Source organism: Haliaeetus leucocephalus, unplaced genomic scaffold, assembly GCF_000737465.1.
Source record: "Haliaeetus leucocephalus isolate CR32 unplaced genomic scaffold, Haliaeetus_leucocephalus-4.0 Scaffold144, whole genome shotgun sequence".
NCBI classification, from domain to species: domain Eukaryota; kingdom Metazoa; phylum Chordata; class Aves; order Accipitriformes; family Accipitridae; genus Haliaeetus; species Haliaeetus leucocephalus.
The window spans coordinates 2,301,091-2,317,891 of record NW_010972580.1 but is presented as its reverse complement, the minus strand read 5'-3'; the positions used below and the strand labels follow the sequence as shown (position 1 = coordinate 2,317,891).

The 16,801-nt window shown below is 45.6% G+C and overlaps 1 protein-coding gene across 1 annotated transcript in view; it reads right to left on the bottom strand.

Moving 5' to 3' along the window:
* Positions 1-16,801, bottom strand: part of TANC2 (tetratricopeptide repeat, ankyrin repeat and coiled-coil containing 2) — a 208,362-nt gene that overhangs the window by 8,536 nt on the left and 183,025 nt on the right. The window contains exons 16-22 of the mRNA XM_010561364.1: positions 15,965-16,201; positions 14,047-14,232; positions 11,764-11,857; positions 6,179-6,312; positions 5,591-5,714; positions 1,152-1,327; positions 732-864 (exon numbers count right to left, since the gene is read on the bottom strand). Coding sequence (XP_010559666.1) covers positions 732-864; positions 1,152-1,327; positions 5,591-5,714; positions 6,179-6,312; positions 11,764-11,857; positions 14,047-14,232; positions 15,965-16,201 — 1,084 coding nt within the window. The remainder of the gene's footprint in view (positions 1-731; positions 865-1,151; positions 1,328-5,590; positions 5,715-6,178; positions 6,313-11,763; positions 11,858-14,046; positions 14,233-15,964; positions 16,202-16,801) is intronic.

Genomic DNA, 16,801 nt, shown 5'->3' with positions numbered 1-16,801 from the left:
CAGTCATTAAAAAAATTATTTGAAGGTGAGGTAAATTAAAAGATTAGAGGTGTTGGGGACGCATGCAGGCTAAATCAAACAGGAGAAAGCAAGGCTGACAAAGCTATCAGATCGAAGCTGATGCTGACAGCAATGAGATATACCTCGTGGGCGACTCGGTAACGTCTGACAACCTTCAAAGAAAGGAGAAAACAAAAAGTTGTAGGAGAGAGGGGAAAAAAAAAATGGATGAAGGTGAAAAAAAAAAAAAGAAAGGAAAAAAGCAGCTGTGAGAGGCAGGCAGCAAAGAAGCCAATGCACCAGCAAAATCCCCTTTCACAGGAAAACGTAACGTGAGCAGCTGTGTGGCGCAGTGCAGGTAACACTAAGATCTGAAAGCATACACAGAGCAAGTGAATGCAGCAGCTCACAGCAATGCATGGACATAGTACGTTTGTCGACTCAGACTAGTAAAGATAGAAAAAGCATTACCAGAGGAAAGACCTTGCCAAAGAAACAGTTGTTTATTGATTAACTTTGCTAAGTAACACGACAGCAAAAAAAAAAAATATTCCCCGTTTTAATAAAGAGATCAAGGCAGTCATGACTCGCTGGCTGCTTTCGGAGTATGAAGCAGCAGCTGGGGCTGAGGCTGCCTCTGCATTACGCTTGTATTTTGTAGGAAGCCAGCCCCACTGCTCGGAGTCCTGCCTGAGCACAGAGCCAACGGTGGATTGTCCCCTTGTCCCTACCTATCTTTGCTCCTTTCTTCAGGAGAGTGACGACAACTGAGGTGTTGCGGCACCCCACTGCCCTGTCGAGTGGGCGCATCCCGCTGTAGTCAACGTGCTCGATCATGGCCCCATGGTCCACCAGAAACTGAACCTGCAACGAGAAGCCCAACAGTCAGTTCTGCTCCCGGGGGAGACCCTTCGCGCGCTGCTGGGGATGTACAACCAGCAAAAGCTTGCTCTGCTCCACTGCTCGGGCTCAAACCACCTCTATAGGGTCCGAGAGTACATCAGGCTCATGCACTGTCCTCTGCAGAAGCGCCTGCATGCATGGAGGGCCGGGACTCTATATGCTTATTGCTACACCAAGCCGAACCGTACTATTTTAAGCCTTTTACACCAACTGCCTGTTTTCTTCTGGATGTATTACAGGCCACTTACCACCTCTGCATCGCCGTAAAAAGCTGCCAGGTCCAGTGGAGTGCGTCCGTTTTTATCCGCGTGGTCGGTGGCAGCTCCGTTCTCTACCAGGGAACGCACCACGGAGAGGTGTCCCTTCAGACAAGCCCAGCTGAGGGCCGTCAAACCCTCCTTGTCCATTAAAGAAATGGAGGCACCTGAAAGAACAAGGGTCACTTCACTTAAGAGCTCTCTGTTGCTGAGCACTATGATACAACAAACCATCCGCTTAGTGATGACAGCTTATTTTTAGAGAGCTATGTACATAATTATTAATTACTTTATTAACATTTCTCCTACCACGGATCCCACCCTCCATGGCAACTTCAAATGCACTGATAGGAACTGTGGCAAATGAGTTTATTCACACCAAGCTGCAAACTTTTTCGCACCTAGCTCTGTAGGCTTTTCTGGCAAACATCTTCTGAGCAGCAGGGTAGATTTGACATCCCTCATCTGAGACATCAATCTTTTTTTTTTACTTTTTTTTTTTTTTTTTTTTTTAAATCAAAACCCATTCCAGGCTGTGTGAGTCAGAGATGAAGACCATTGTGCTGCTTCAGCAGGTCATGGCGTACCAAGGGGAACTAAGTCAATTCAGCTCAGTTCTTCTAAAAAAGCATGTATTTTTCCCTCTTCACTCCCCTTCCCTTTACCCAAATCAACACAATTTCCAGCAGTATTTCTCCCTGAACTTTACCCAATATAAATACAACGTTGTGGGATAAACTACTGCCAACTGCAAGCCAAGGAGAGAGGGACTTGACATTTTCTTGGATCAAGAAATCGCGCTGCCATACCAACGGGTCAGTATTGCTTCATACGGCATATGGATACGCATATGAGATCTGAACAGCAGCATTAAGTGAACACTCCTCTTCGTGGCATGAAGACAACTCCTGTTGCCATGGCACAGGCAGGGCTCCGGCTCTCGAGCGCGCAGAAAAGATCCGTATCAGCTCCGCTCCTCTGAGGAATTGCGGCTACCTGCGGAATGCTCCTGCCAGCCGGCTGGGATCAATTGCTGCTGCAGTATTTTTCTCCTGTAGGTAAACTCTAAACCGCCCGGCATGAGATCTTCACCGGCTCCAGAAAGCTCAGCAAGCGGGGGAGTAACGTGAATTTCCTGAACCTTCCCGTTCATCCCAGCTGACGTATCCCCCGGTTAGCACACATCACCCAGATGACAGCAAACCGATAGGTCTTCCAGCTTGCACAACTTTTTGTTTGTGGAGGAGCACGACACACGAACGTTTGCCTGGGGTATGTTCAGAAACCTCTGCCCAGAGCTCTCGGCACAGCCACGGCATCCCGCTCGCTGCGTGCCTCCGAACTGCGGCGTGGAGTGCCGGCGAGGGAGGTGGCAAACGCCGCCTGGGGCAACCCGGTGTGCCAAGGAGGGACACTGGCTGCAAGGCAGCTCCAATATACAAGCTAAGGGATGACAACATAAACTCTTGCCAGCCTTCTCTCACGTTGCCCACACCACACCCAGAAACCCTTCTGAAGCTCTGTGAAAGCCCTCCAGGTGATCCTCAACTGACTCAAGGACAATTTTTGCTCAGCAAAGCAGGATAAAACCTCATTTCATTCCTTTTTTATTTGTACCAGCTACTCGCTTGCAATCGAACCGTCCAAGTCTTCTCTCGTGTTTTCCCTCTGACTCTTCTGGAGCAGGTGAGAAAGCTCCTGCAATAAGAGGGAAGGCTGGAAAGCCCCATCATCCCTTAACCTTCCCACTCTTTTCCCAGTCCAGTGGAAGACACCCCATACCACAGGGTGACAGGCACAGACTTCAGGGTACCACTGCAGCAATGCAAGCTGAAGATCTAAGTGAGCGGACAAAGCGCACCGCTTCAGAAATGCCAAAATGCTGCTCCGAGGCAGGCTGGGGACGACCTCCGCAGAAATGCCGAGCTCCCGACGCAGCCGTGGCTCCCGGCAGAACCTCTGCTTGACTCTGAAGGCATCTTTTGCTCCTTTGGGGATCTCTGACCTACTTGGCATTAAGGCAGTCAGACATGAAACAAACTGATGGTTTCAAGGGCAAGGGGCTTAAGGTGACCTCATGGGATCGATGCCTGCTGCAGTGGGAAAGATTTTGTCTGGGTAAACCCAGCTTGCTTCTGAGAAGGGTTGGACTGCTCCCTCCCCTTGCCTAAAAAGATTCACTGGCTAAATGCAAGAGTTTATGATTGAGTATGTTATCCAGCAGGCACAGAACATGAGCCAGCTAGAGAAAAAAAGAAATGACTGAGACTTGGAGCATCAAAAAGATGCAAGGAGTGGCCAGGATGGCTGGATCCTTTCTGTACAGAGGCTGCATCCAAAGCTGCAGTGCCCAGGCAGGGTTACGCGCCCCGGGGACGAGGCTCAGCGTTGTGTGTCAGAGGCACAAGACAGACAGCAAGGAGCGGCATCCCCCGTACCACGTACCCCAAGGTAGCAAAAACATCGAGGGATTGATTTTTTGAGATTCAGAATTAAGCTCTCTCCAAACGGAACGAGCACCAAGAATTATTTTGCTTTGTGTAACACAGATCCATATAAATATCAGCTCTTAGCAGAGCTGCTACCAGGAAAGTTTAATTCACCGTTCAGATGTCCATTACTTCTGGGTGTTAAGTAAGAGCAGTAGGTAACTCTAAAAATTTGGATTTCAAATTGATTGATGACTGCAACTCTGTTAATAAAAAGTGTTTACAAACGCTGTGTTAATCAAGTACAGTCAAATGAGATTTGCCTCGCAACACACTAATTAATGCTTATGGCTTATGATTCACATACTTTGATTTTAATGAAACATTGAACAGGATTGTCAAAGCCATTTTAATTAAAATACACCATATATCACTGTACTCTGCCCAGGCTTGAGCTAACTTTTCAGGACCATGTGTTATAGCATATTTGGTGGAGTTTATTAAGCTATTTACAAGAATGGACCTTTTTAAAGTAAAAAATATTTTCATATTTTTGACTTCTTGGGGTCTCAGTGTCCAAAGAGCTAGGGAAACATTATGTGCCTTTGCTGATGGTCCCATAGCCAAGATCAGATTATCTGGTATTTTCATCCTCCACTGAACCAGTCAGTCTTAAACAACATGCACAGTTCTCAAGTCTGGCAAAAAAAAAAAATCACTTATTTCAAGCCTTTTACACAGATTAAGTCAAGCTGCAAAAAGGGCCACATTACAACTCAAACATGGGGAGTGTTAATTTGAGATTTAAAAACCCCCAGAACATCAGAAAAGAATTAATTGAATTAATTCATAAGAAACTCATGCCTCAAACTGATCATTGTCACATCCCTGTGCAGGTTACAGCACTGAACAGCAAGGATCCCACTGGCCTGTGGCTCAGGACAGACAGGCAATGAGAAACTTGTTCTTGGAAGCCTGGCAATTTTACAGTGAAAAAAACGTTCTTACAACTACTACGTAAAATATACAAGTGTCTCACATTTTGGCTAAGAGGTCAGACACAGTCACTTACGATATGAAGAAAATATCCCTTCCCAAAGAGGGATCTTACCTGAAATAAAAATATCAAATAACAATACGAGAATTAAATGCTATTTCTAGCCAAAAAATAATGGAAAATTACCCAAACAAACCAAACAAACATTGGCTATTTGTAAAAAAAAAAAAAAAAAGTCTCTAAGGAACTACAGAAATAAGAAATAATCCTGTTCACACAGGTTGCAGGCAGCGTGTTGTTCTGACTCACCTCGAACACGTACAGCAGAAATGAGTAAAACTGAAACATGCTCCTGTTGACTGAGTAACTCCTAGTGAAGGAGAGTTATTAGACACTGAAAGTACTGAGCAAAGTGAATCTGTGAGTGCAAAGCTAAAGAGCAGACTATCTTCAAAACCATTCTGTTTTATTTTCAACAAATACACTAAATCCTTGCCTGTGTTGGGGCCTTACCCTCCTGCTGATGTTGGTGTCAAAAGCGTGGCCAACAATACTAGCACTAAAAATGGAAATGTTAAAACGTGTCCCAAACTCTGGTCCTGCGGCTGAGTTTTGCCTGCCTGTTCCGTGGTGACACTGACGGTTCAATCACATCGCTTGTTGATGTTTTTGTCTAAGGGGAAAGCTCCAAGCATGGTTCAAGGGCATGTTCTTAACTCAATGCTCAAAGCACCTGTGATATGTTATTTTATTTTCCAACTCAAACGCATGGTTTTGAGGCTGTGAGCACCAAATACAGACAACAAAACAGATAGCCAAGATCAACTATTCTAGTCTTGTTCTCCAATAAACTGGATACGGTGCTGAGAACCTCTCCCACCGCCCGATCCAGCAGTGGGATTACAATCCCCACCCCGACATTACAAACTCCAGCCGTGCAGGGGACAGTGCGGTGGGACTCGCCGTGGCCGGTCTCCAACACACGTCCAAGCACATTCTCTAACCTTGTGCGAGCAGAAACTCCACTGTGCCCAGATGTCCCTCAGATGCAGCCATCATCAGCGGCGTCCGCCCCTGCTTGTCTGCCATGTTTACATCAGCACCGTGCGTGAGTAGAAGATCTACAATCTGCAACACACAAAGCGAGAACACACTTAATATGTGGAGACCCAGCTGGGAACACACATCGTACGTAGAAATCCAGCTGGGAAGAAACCAGAGCCAAGGAAGAGCAAAGCGGTGGCCATGTCCTGAAACCTCACGCCCCAAAAGTGTGGTGCCCTCTGGGATTACTGCTGCAAGATTAGGGCATAAGAGAAGCAACTGAGGTGTAAGGACAGGAAAAATGACCTTTTAAGTCAAGAGCATCCCATTTGCTTCCCAAATGGTGAGATAACGCAGTACTTAAGCAAAAGCTGTCTGTAGCCAGCAAGAGCTTTGGGGATTTGAAGCATCAATGTCACTTTTTCTCACTCCGATCATTCCCCACAAGAGTTGGGGTTTGTCTTCTCCACCCATATTTCAGCAAGATGGAAGGGACAGCCTGACCCTACGTTTCAGGCCAATCCCGGTGGCGTGAAGAACCCGCTCACCTGCCAGTGGCCCTGTCTCACGGCGCTGAAGAGCGGAACGACCCCGCGGCGGTTGGGCTGTGCCACCGCGGCACCCTGCTCCAGGAGGAGCCGGCAGACCTCCAGCTTCCCACGCCCGGCTGCTGCCGTCAGAGCTGGAGGAGAGAGAAAAGCAGTGAAGGGAAAGAGCCACGCTCTCCGCGGAGTTTTTTTCCTATCCAGACATAGGTCCTTCTGCTGGATACTGAAGCCATGGTGCCTGAAATGCCAAATGTAGCTCATGACAGGCAAAATGAACAAAGAAAATTAGTTGGATCAGTACCGTTCTAGCTCTTGTCTTTTTAGTTTACTTCAAAGGTCAACTCTTCCACGAACAGATCTCATAACATTATGGAAAGAGGTTGATTGGGACAATCAGCTTTTATTATTTTCCGCAAGTCGCAGTGAAACAGGATGAGAACCATAAAGATAACATAATCTACAGGAATGTGTGACTCAGGTTCAAGGTGTTGCTGCAAAGAAACGTAGAGCCTTGTCACATGAAACCTTCCCCATTTCCCGCTGTGCCTCCTGTAGGTTTTCCTACTGCAAAAGCCACAGGCTGCAAGACTGTGTGTGTCTTAGTACGGGCACAATGTCCAGTGAAAACACAGGTCTTTAGGTATATGCTGTCTTGACAAGACCTTCTGCAACCTGTCCTTGACTCATTCCACCATGACTACAAGAGAGCAAGTGAGGGATCAGGCTGAAGGCACTGACAGATCACTGCTAGCCACTGGATGTCCGTCAGATTTGTGGCTTTTCTCTGTCTGAACAAGCACAGAGCAGCATAATTCAGATGGGGGACTTTTATTTTTAATATCCCACTTTACCCTGTAAATCTTTGAAACCAGGGAAACAACTGGAAAGCAAAAATGGTATGAATACTTTCACCGGTTCTCCAAGAAAAACGCCAATTCTGGGCTTTGTTTCTGGTCAGGACTGATCCTACCAGCAAGGGTCTTTGTGCAAAACCAAAATTATCTCTCATTTCCAGTATTACAGATGCTCACAATATTACAGGTGGGTAGAAGTAACACCTGACAGCTCTTTCCCTGACAAAATGTGCTCTGTTAACTCAGAAAGTATGGTTGGGTTAGAAAAGACACATTCAATCCGAAAATAGTTCCAAGTGCAGGACCTGCCTTTGACTCGTCTTTGGTATTAATTTTAGACTTTTTGGTTCCTCCCTCCTCTCCTTAACTTTCTGTGCACTTCAGCACAGCTCCTCTGGCTCGATGCTCTGCTGCTTCTAGTAGGAGTTGGAGCAGAAGGTGGGAGTCTATTTCTAACTGACGTAGCTTGTTTTTTCTTTGAAGTACATTTCTGTGGGATGGCTGATTACGAGGTGTTGATGGGCTTCCAACTGCAACACTGTTAATGTTGGGGGATTTAATTAATTCTCTATTCTATTCCACATTATGGTCGAGTTTTCTTCTCTTGGGGTTGAGAGACACCAAGAGTTAAAAGAAAAATCATCTTGCTGCCACAAGCAGAACATACTGCAAAATCTATAATCGGATCCATGTGGGTTTTAAACGTAAGCTACAAATATAGAAGGAGGACTGTGTGTAATGTGCACGGCAGAGGGATCGGTATGCAGGGCTTTTGGGTTCTATTTCTAAACCTGCCTGTACTTGAAATGCTGCAGGTTAATTTGAGGTATTTCATGTCAAAATGACTTATGTTTGCAACAATGAAAATACTGTAAATCACCTACAAGTGTTTGGTGCTCACCACAAAACGTTCTTTGGAAAAGACTTTACTGAAACAGGACAATTTGATCCATGGCCATACCTTTCTCCACTCTGCCTTGCAATCCTCTCTACCTGGATTGACATGTCTTTTTTGCTACTCTGTTCCTCAGGGCCAAAGCAACTGGGGCGCGTATGTAGCTCCAGCCTGTCCTTTGCAGCTCCAACTCAAGGGAAGCTCAAAAGCTTCTGCGCTCCTGAGACGTCAGACCTTGCTGCTTCAGGAAGGTTCCACACTGATGACCTGGATTTGCTGCCTGCTGCTGAGAGAAACCTATCCAAGCTCATCTTGTATAACGCACAGATACCTAGGCATCTATCCTCAGAAATGGAGAAACCCTCCAAGGGGCGAAAGGAGCTCAGTCCAGCTGGACCCTCGGAGACCAACTCACTAAGGTACACCCAGACTTCATCAGTGCCTCTGCTTTGCACAGAAGGTTGGACTCGAAAACCCCTGGGGTCCCTCCAACTGCAACAAGCTGGACACTCTGCTGCTGCTCTGAATACAGGTGCCTCCCTCCTCTAGCTCCAGCCTTCTCGTCAAAGCGGCTTTTGACATCCCCAAGCTCCAGCTCCACTGCTGGTCACCTCAAGCCCAGAGCACTGTCCTGTGGCTGGTGTCCAACTGTCCAAGCCCAAAAGCTCAATTAAACTACTTCAGGAAAAATTCTAGAAGTACGTGCTTATTTAAGCCTTTTAGCACTCTTTAGATGGACTTATCAAGCTGTTTCTGATATCACCAACGTGCCTTACGACAGCCATTAGTCTCCAAAAAACCCACAACAGAAGGTAAGGCTGTGCCTGTGTGCTGAAAGGAGACTGGAAAATCCAAGGAAAGGTGATGAGAGGAAATGAGGGAAATGGAAATGGTTTTGTTTGAAGTTTTACTATCTGCCAGAGAGCTCCCATGGCCCAGCATGAACAAGGCAAGTCCACCAAGCCCAGCCAAGAGGCAGCGACCAGGATCCCAGGCTGGAAAACAGGCATGTTCCATTTTGCAGCTCTTCCATTAGGTCGTAGCGCCAGGAGAACAACTCGCCATACAATAACAAAGTCTTGGCATAAATGCCATAAAACAGTTGCTGCATTTCTCAAAACTTGGCTCAAGCAAAACCTGAGACAAGTTTCAGGTGTGGACGTGCCCCTCTCTGTCAGCAAGCAACGTCCGACAAGCCACAGTCTCCATCACCAGGGATCTGCAAGGGCACATTCTGTCTCTCCTGTTGTGCAGAGCATGTGTGTTTTCTTAGAAAAAAAGCAACTTTATCTGGAGAAGGAATCATTAAATTGCTCCTATATCGCACGTGTATCTGTTTCACAGCCTGGCAGCAAGACAAATGCAGTTTGATGGAGTTGTTCTTTGCACCTCCAACTTTGATGGAGTTATTACAAGTGACTCAGATACTTTTGTGCTGGGTTTTGATATTAGTCTCGTCCCAGGGGGAAATATTCCATCTGGAGTTGGCTATACTGTGTTGTCAGCAATTCCTAAACTTATGAGGTAACTTGGCACTGCCATTTGGATGATATCAGGCTGATATCACTAAGCCAGGCAGTCAGCTCTGCTCTGCGGAAGATTAGACGCACAAGCAACAAGTATCAAAAAACAGACGAGACATGATTCAGATTTTTAGAGCAGATTGCTATTTTTAGGTGGAAACCAGCATTTTTCCTCAAATTTATCTAAACTTGCTATTTACTTTTGGGAAAATAATAATAAAACAATGTGAAAGGGAGTCTTGAGATCTATATAAACTTGTCCTGCCTGTGGCAGGACAAAAGACTGCTGAATTTGGTGGTTGGCTCGTTTTTGCTCATTTTCCCATCTTACCTACCACCAATTTTAATGAGATACATGGGTATTCCTTTGAGATGGCTCCTCCAGTTGTGTGCGATTTGCAGATCACCAATTCCACAATCCCAACTATCCCAGTTGCTCAGAAACCCCTCTCAGACAAAATCCCAGATGTCTGTGTAAGTCCAGCTTCTGGCACTGCTGGGGGGGAGAGGTATGGGAAGGGGGACAACAGAGATGGAAAAGACTTCTGCTGAAGAGTCCTTGAGGCAACGGGCAGGCTGGGAACGGCAGAGCCGCCCACGACACAAGGAAAGAGGACAGAAAAGAGCTGGACTTTGTCAGGGAGAAGACTGCAGTGCTCAGCTTTCAGACTGGAGAGCATGGCTGAGCAGGAGGGAGCAGGACAGTGTGACCTGTGAAGGCAGGGCTCCAGGGATGGGCAGGGTTAGACACCAGTTCAGAGAACACCTATGGCCTTATACTGGGCTTTGCCAGATTCATCCAGACAACCCAGGACTATCTTTAAGTCAAGGAGCATATCTGTAGTATCTGATGCCGTCCATGAGGTTACTTTGCAGGGAGACATCTTAGTGGCTTTTGATCAAACTCTGAAGGCATCTGGATCACCATCCTATTTACAAGTTAGTCCTGAGGACCCAAACACCAGAGAACTTTTTGGATGAGCCGTCTCTGGCCCAGTCACCACTGTGAACTGTGAGCTCGCCGACAGCAAAGCTGCTGTCCTATTACCAATGCTGTCACCTCATTTGACTAATTCCATATCCAATTTCTTTTTTCTCCCGTGACACCCTTGGGGCACTTTTAAATGGCTTATTTGTATATGTTGCCCTTATTTCTGCTAATAATGACACAACGCCCTTTCTGCTCAGTTATGTCCCTGTGGGTGCAGGAGCTGACTCCTTCCCTAATGCCCCACGAGTGGCCCAGAGCAGCCCGGCCACCCATCAGGCTCCCTGCCAGGACAACTCATCCCTCCATCCTTGTCCTTTAAAGCTCAGGGGCAATACCTTCTGATAGACTCCACTCAACATACGGCTCTAATCAGCCTACATTTTCAAATGTACAGCGTACGAATCAGCTCAAAATGTAACCCAGCTTTTTCATGTCCCCCCTGCTTCTAACCAGAAACAACCTGACCAAAGACCAAGCCACACGCCAGCCACTGTCTGTACCCTTGGATCGTGTCATTTTTAAACAAAGCTGACAGAATCAAAATCAGTGCTCCGTTACCCAGACAGGAACATTACTTTGGTGTATTAACTTGACAGGAACATTACCAGTGATGCAAGTAGATTAGTGAGTTGAGTACAAAAGAGTAGATAATATTTATAAGGTCATTGGAGTTAAAAGCTAACAAATCCAAGTTTGAATATCTCAAGAAATGGAGATTATAGCGCACTTCATATCTGTGGAGTGGAAGGGGTGAATGGCTGTTTTTGTTTTGGTAGAAGTTAGGGAAGCGGGGCTTATGTATTATACCCATCAATACAGAAATATAGTACTGCACAAAAGGACATTTGTTTAATTACCAGGCGCTAAACAATGAGAAACTTTCAGAAAATCAATGGATAATTTAAGAGTCATGGTGCTGCATGTAACGGGGAAGGGAAGAGAGAAACAGGGAGGTGCTTTGGATAAATATGCTCAATATCAAGAGAGGAAGAGCAGACTTTTGTGTCCATCTCACATAATGTGAGATGTTTCAGAGAAATTAGCGGCCTGGTTGTCAGAGACGCTGCATGCCTGCATGCTCCTGAAAAGTGCCAGGAGCTCCAGAAGCTCAGGACTTTCAACCCCCAAACTTCTCTGTTTTACCTAAGCTGAGTGCAAGCTCCACTCTGGCACCTGTAAATCACCTGAAATCAAATCAGAGGAACCGATCCTTTTCCCTTCATCAAAACAATGCCAGGGATCGGGGATGCTTCAGGTGATGGGGAGCCCATAAATACACATACAAACATGCAAGAAGAAGCTACAGCATCTACAGAAATCACCTGTCTCTCCCCAAAGGCTGTCAAAGCTGTTGATTTGTGCTCGCTCCACCTCTTCTTCATCTTTTTCTGGAAGATCGAGCAGGTAGGAGACAATCTAAAACAAAATGACATGTCAGCTCACGAACTTGCATGCGTTATATATAAACTGCTGACATCTTAACACGAGCTGCTCTGAATACACAGAGGAAAAGGAACAGTCTCTGCCTGGCACATTAAGCTCAAGTAAATATTCTTTCAGAGATGAATCACTGAACCTGCTGCCCTGTACAAGCAAAAAACACCCCAAGTGTCTTGATACGACCGCCCATGATGAGCTTTTGTGGCAGCAGTTCCTTATCACTGTGTCTGGCCCGCTACAGATGACCTGGCGTGTGCAGTGGATGCACCTTCGTCTGCAGCTACAGCTGCCGTAACCAGCGAGGAAACACTGGTGTGTCCATCTGTATTGACCTGCACCTGGTGGGGTGCAATAGCGTGATCATCCCCTTTTACTGCTGGGGAAACTGAGTCACACACAAGTGATATAATAGTGCAGTTACAATCCTTAGCCTCTTCATTATCTTAAGCTCCAGACAAGGTGAAGTTACTTTGAGAAACTGTTAGCTCCTTTCTAGCAAATCCTGTTTTTAAGCAGACTGTTAAAAAGATTTCTACTGGTTTTCTTCCAGCTGTGGATGCTTGAAACCCCAGAGAAGAAAATTAACTTCTTTAAAGGGTAAATTAAAGGATTTAATTGACTGAGAACTGGCAGAAAATTTCAGTGTTTGGATCACACGATGTGAGAAAACAAGAGGCTAAGAAGAAAATGGAGATTTTACTTTAGTGACCGAAGGACAAAAACATTTTTCTCCTCCTAGGAGAAACAATTATCTGCTGGGGTCTAGGCTATAACCAGCATTTTCTGAGTACCTGGGAGGAAGCTGTGCCTGCTCCGCTGCCTGCAGCTGCCTGTGGGCACAGACTGAGACAGGCACCAGCGCAGGGGAGCAGGGACTGCGGTGACGAGTGCCATTTTCCCGTGTCCTGCCAGTGATGCTCTAGTGCTAAATGGGACATTGGGAATGACAGTGGCACAGGAACCAGAAACCCAGGAGAGCACCTGTGTGGAAGATGCTGTTGAAGTGATGCCCATGGTACTTCCACAGTAGATGCCTTGTGTGTATGTCGCTGCCTCGATGGGAAGAGTGTGAGCTTGGTGTAACACAACCCCGAGCGCTCGGCTGACCTCCCAGCTGGGTGCTGTACTACTTAGTGGACCTTGTGTTGCGTGACTAAAGCGTAAAGCTAAGTCTGGTATGGTTACACTAGGGTATAATCACAGCAAGGACTCCAGTGTGGCTCCACCAGTGACTAAGATCACTTTATAAACATGGTAAATATTTGTTTTATCACCAAAGTTGGAGAAAAACAGCACAGTGAGTAATCATCAGCTCGCAGCTCCTATGACTGCAAGCACCTCAAAACAGGGACTTGGTGTATTTTCTGTAAGCAGCCATGTACCTTTCATAGTACAACAGAAATATTAAACAATTCCAAAACTCTTTTCTATACATTATAAAGGTGATCAGTATTTAAATGGGAATTTCCCCCCAGATAAAAGTTCTGTGCCCTGTTACAAATTATGTCCTCGGCGTGCAGATCTTTAGGGTTTTGAAGTCACATCTGCTTCTAATCGGTCCAACTCACAGTCACTTAGCTAATAAGAAATTTCCAAGCTTTCTTTAATTAGCTCCTCTGATCTGAGCACATTGCCTATGTTTTCATGGATTATGCTTAACAAAAGCAATTTCAAAACTCCAGTAAATGAGAGGAGCTCAATTTAGCAAAGAAATCAACCAATGCAAAAATCCTCAAAGACTGCTTCTCGGTAGGAAAACATACATAATTTTCCACATCACAAATCTTTATCAGTATGATAGGAGGAAGCTCTTTGGCTCTTCTCTCCACCAACATACAGTCCAAAGCTACACGGTCTCACACTTCCCTAACACCACCGGAGGAACGGTGTAAGCAACTCGCTGTTTATCCACACTTGCTTAAAGGTTTATTCCAACAACTTAAAGGCTTGTAACGCTTCCTCTCTTGGATGCCTGCCCAGACCACAGGGATTGCTAAGGGATCTGTGAACCCCACTGCCTGGGATGGGAAGGGGAGGAAGAGTAGGACAGAGGTACTGACTCCTCCTCCAAGACCCTCGTTGTTCCATGTTTTGGTTAGGAAAAATAGTCAACCCTTGGTTTCCCGCCCCGCAGAGGCAGTGACGTGCTGGTTGGTAGGTCTTACCTCGGTGTAACCCATGCTGGCTGCAGCGATCAGTGCCTGCTGGATGGCGTGGCTCTTCTTAAACACTCCCTGCTGTTGCCCAGCCATGGTCCAGTCGCATTGGATCAAGAACTTCACCACCTCCAAGTGTCCTCTGAGAGCAGCATGAACTAGAGCGCACTGACCGTTTTTGTCCAAATGATCCACCTTGAAAAGAGATGACAAAATACAGTTAAGCCAAATCACGGGCAAAATGTCTTCATTTCTTCAGAGTTTCCAGCCCCGGTTTCAAAATAATGCCACATGTGCAATATGTGCACTTTTCTGGTAAACTATCCCTTCTACGACCAGGAAACAACCATTCCCAAAGTAACTCTGTCCCAGGCTTAGGCATCCTCTTGGCCACAAATGTTTGCTTTGGGTAAGTTTCCATTATTTTTAGCTTTCTTCAGACTCAAAGGCTGCAAAAGCATTTTTCCCTTTGTGTCCCAAAGTCCAGCAATGGTGTTTTCTTTCGGATTGAAATCATACACACCACTATCATCTCCTTTATCCAAATCCACAAGAGGAAAACCATCTTGTTTTCCAGATAGAATTTCTTTCAAGAGACACAGAAGAGCCTCAGCCTGCAGTCAAACGCACAACGCGAGGCCGGTGCAGGCAGAAGTCAAGAGGAAACGGAGATCGCTCTTGGCAGCCCTGTAGGAACTTATTTGGTTGGCTTTTCAGGACAGGGCATGGTTTTCACTCGATGCCTGAATGCATCAGCTGGGATTTCTAGGTCCTACCCAATACCAGTAACTTGGAGAAAACAGGACAGGCAGATCAGCTACCATCCTGCTGGTTAACCCCTTTAGTGCTCTGCAACATATTATTTCTCATTTCTCATATTGTAAGAAAGAATTAGTATATTAATATATTCTATTAATATTGATTATAGATACAGAATACGTATGAGAAATATTTATCATATTATAATCCATTAATATTTCTCATTTCTCAACTTCGGCAGCAAACAGTGTTGCAGTTTTCTGTGACAGAATCAAACATCTCTGCCTTCAAACTAAACGTAGCTGGTTTTGGGGTATTTCCTCAATACAGTCAGGGATACTCAAGGAAACCTCTGAGTGGTAGGACTTTTGCATTGCATTACGTAGCCCAAATATTCCTTTTCTCAGAGACAGAATGTGGTTTCTTACCAACAAGCGTCAAGGAGTCACCCAACTCTCTCAAAATATCCCAACAAAAGCACAATTCTTTTTTTCCTTCATACTGTCCTCACATTATTACAGCCGACATGGCAAGATCTAAATGGGTACCTCAGTCATCCCAACTTTCATACCAAAACTATACAAACCCATATTTTGCTTTTTGAACTGAAGCTAAACATATAGAGAAACCACAAATTGTTTCCAGAGGCTCCACTTCAGCATAATTTTCTTCTTCAACAAAATATTTAAACTTGACTCATTATATACAAGTAAAACTCCAAACACTCACCACAAAGCTAAACAAAGGGTATTTTTCTAGGACAAGTCTGATAGAAGTTTTTGGAAAATGTGTCTCAAGGAGATATTTAAAGAATGCTCCGTGCTGCAAAAGCAATGTTGCCATTTTAACCTTGCGAGGTTCAAGGACTTCTCCAGAACGTCCTTCAGCAGGCCATCGGTGCAGAGTGATTAGGCAGTTCCTGCCTCAGACTGAATTCCAGAATGCTAATTACAGACTCTCAGGAGTTACTTAGGTTCGGTGTCCACACAAGATTTTCAAAGCCACTGCATTTTAGCAGAAAAGCCAACCCTCCACAGCAGCATCCTGGCTTCATCTGCTGGAGGATATTCTTTAGCAAGCAATACGTATCCTGCCTGCAAGTTGTGCCCTGCCTTGCATAAACACGGAATAGTTTAAATTGGCTTTCAGAGGAATGTGGTCGCTTTACCTTGGCCCGTTTCTTGCACAACAGCACAACGATACTTAGAAATCCCGCAGCAGCCGCGTAGCCAAGGGGGGTGAGGCCACTTTCCGAAGCGGCATCTACATTTGCCCCAAACTCCAGGAGCAAAGCCACCATCTCCGTGTAACCCAGGTGAGATTGGACACACAAAATGGGGGCGTTGTTCAGAACTTCGGTCCGATAATTCACGTTTGCACCTCCTAAAATCAGCAACCGACTGACCTGCACAGGAAAAGAAGAGGTCCTGTTAGGTGAGTCTTATGGAGAGACTTTAGTTTATTTTCAGAGCAACAAAAGAATTTATACCAGGGCCCTCTGCACGCTTCCAAGCAAATAGTGAAGGACATAAAATGCCCCATAAAAACACTTGCCAAATATATGGTCCCATTTTAGGCATTTTTGCCTGTACGGGAAGGAGCTGGAGCAAACATCCATCCAGATGAAGGACAATCTGAAATCTGTATCACTGTCTGAAATCCTTTCTGCTGTAGAGATAAGTCACTTAAGCTAACACATTCATCCTTACCAAAGCAAATGGGCATGAAGTGCCTGAACTAGCATGTGAGCATGTTTGGCGTCACCTCCCAGTTAGTGCCTGTCTAAGCCAGAGCCCTTATGGGGCTGTCAAATTTCAACACCAGTTGTCGCATCCCACATCTTTGGGGAGGAAAAATGCAAGCGAATCATTTGGCGCAGGCGCAAATTCACTATTCACTCTCTGCAATTAAAAGGAGATCTCTGGTCAATGTAGAAGAGTGGGGGGATCATCCCGGCTGGTAACAAAACCTCAACTGAACTAACGGCGTCTCCCCAGCTCAAGAT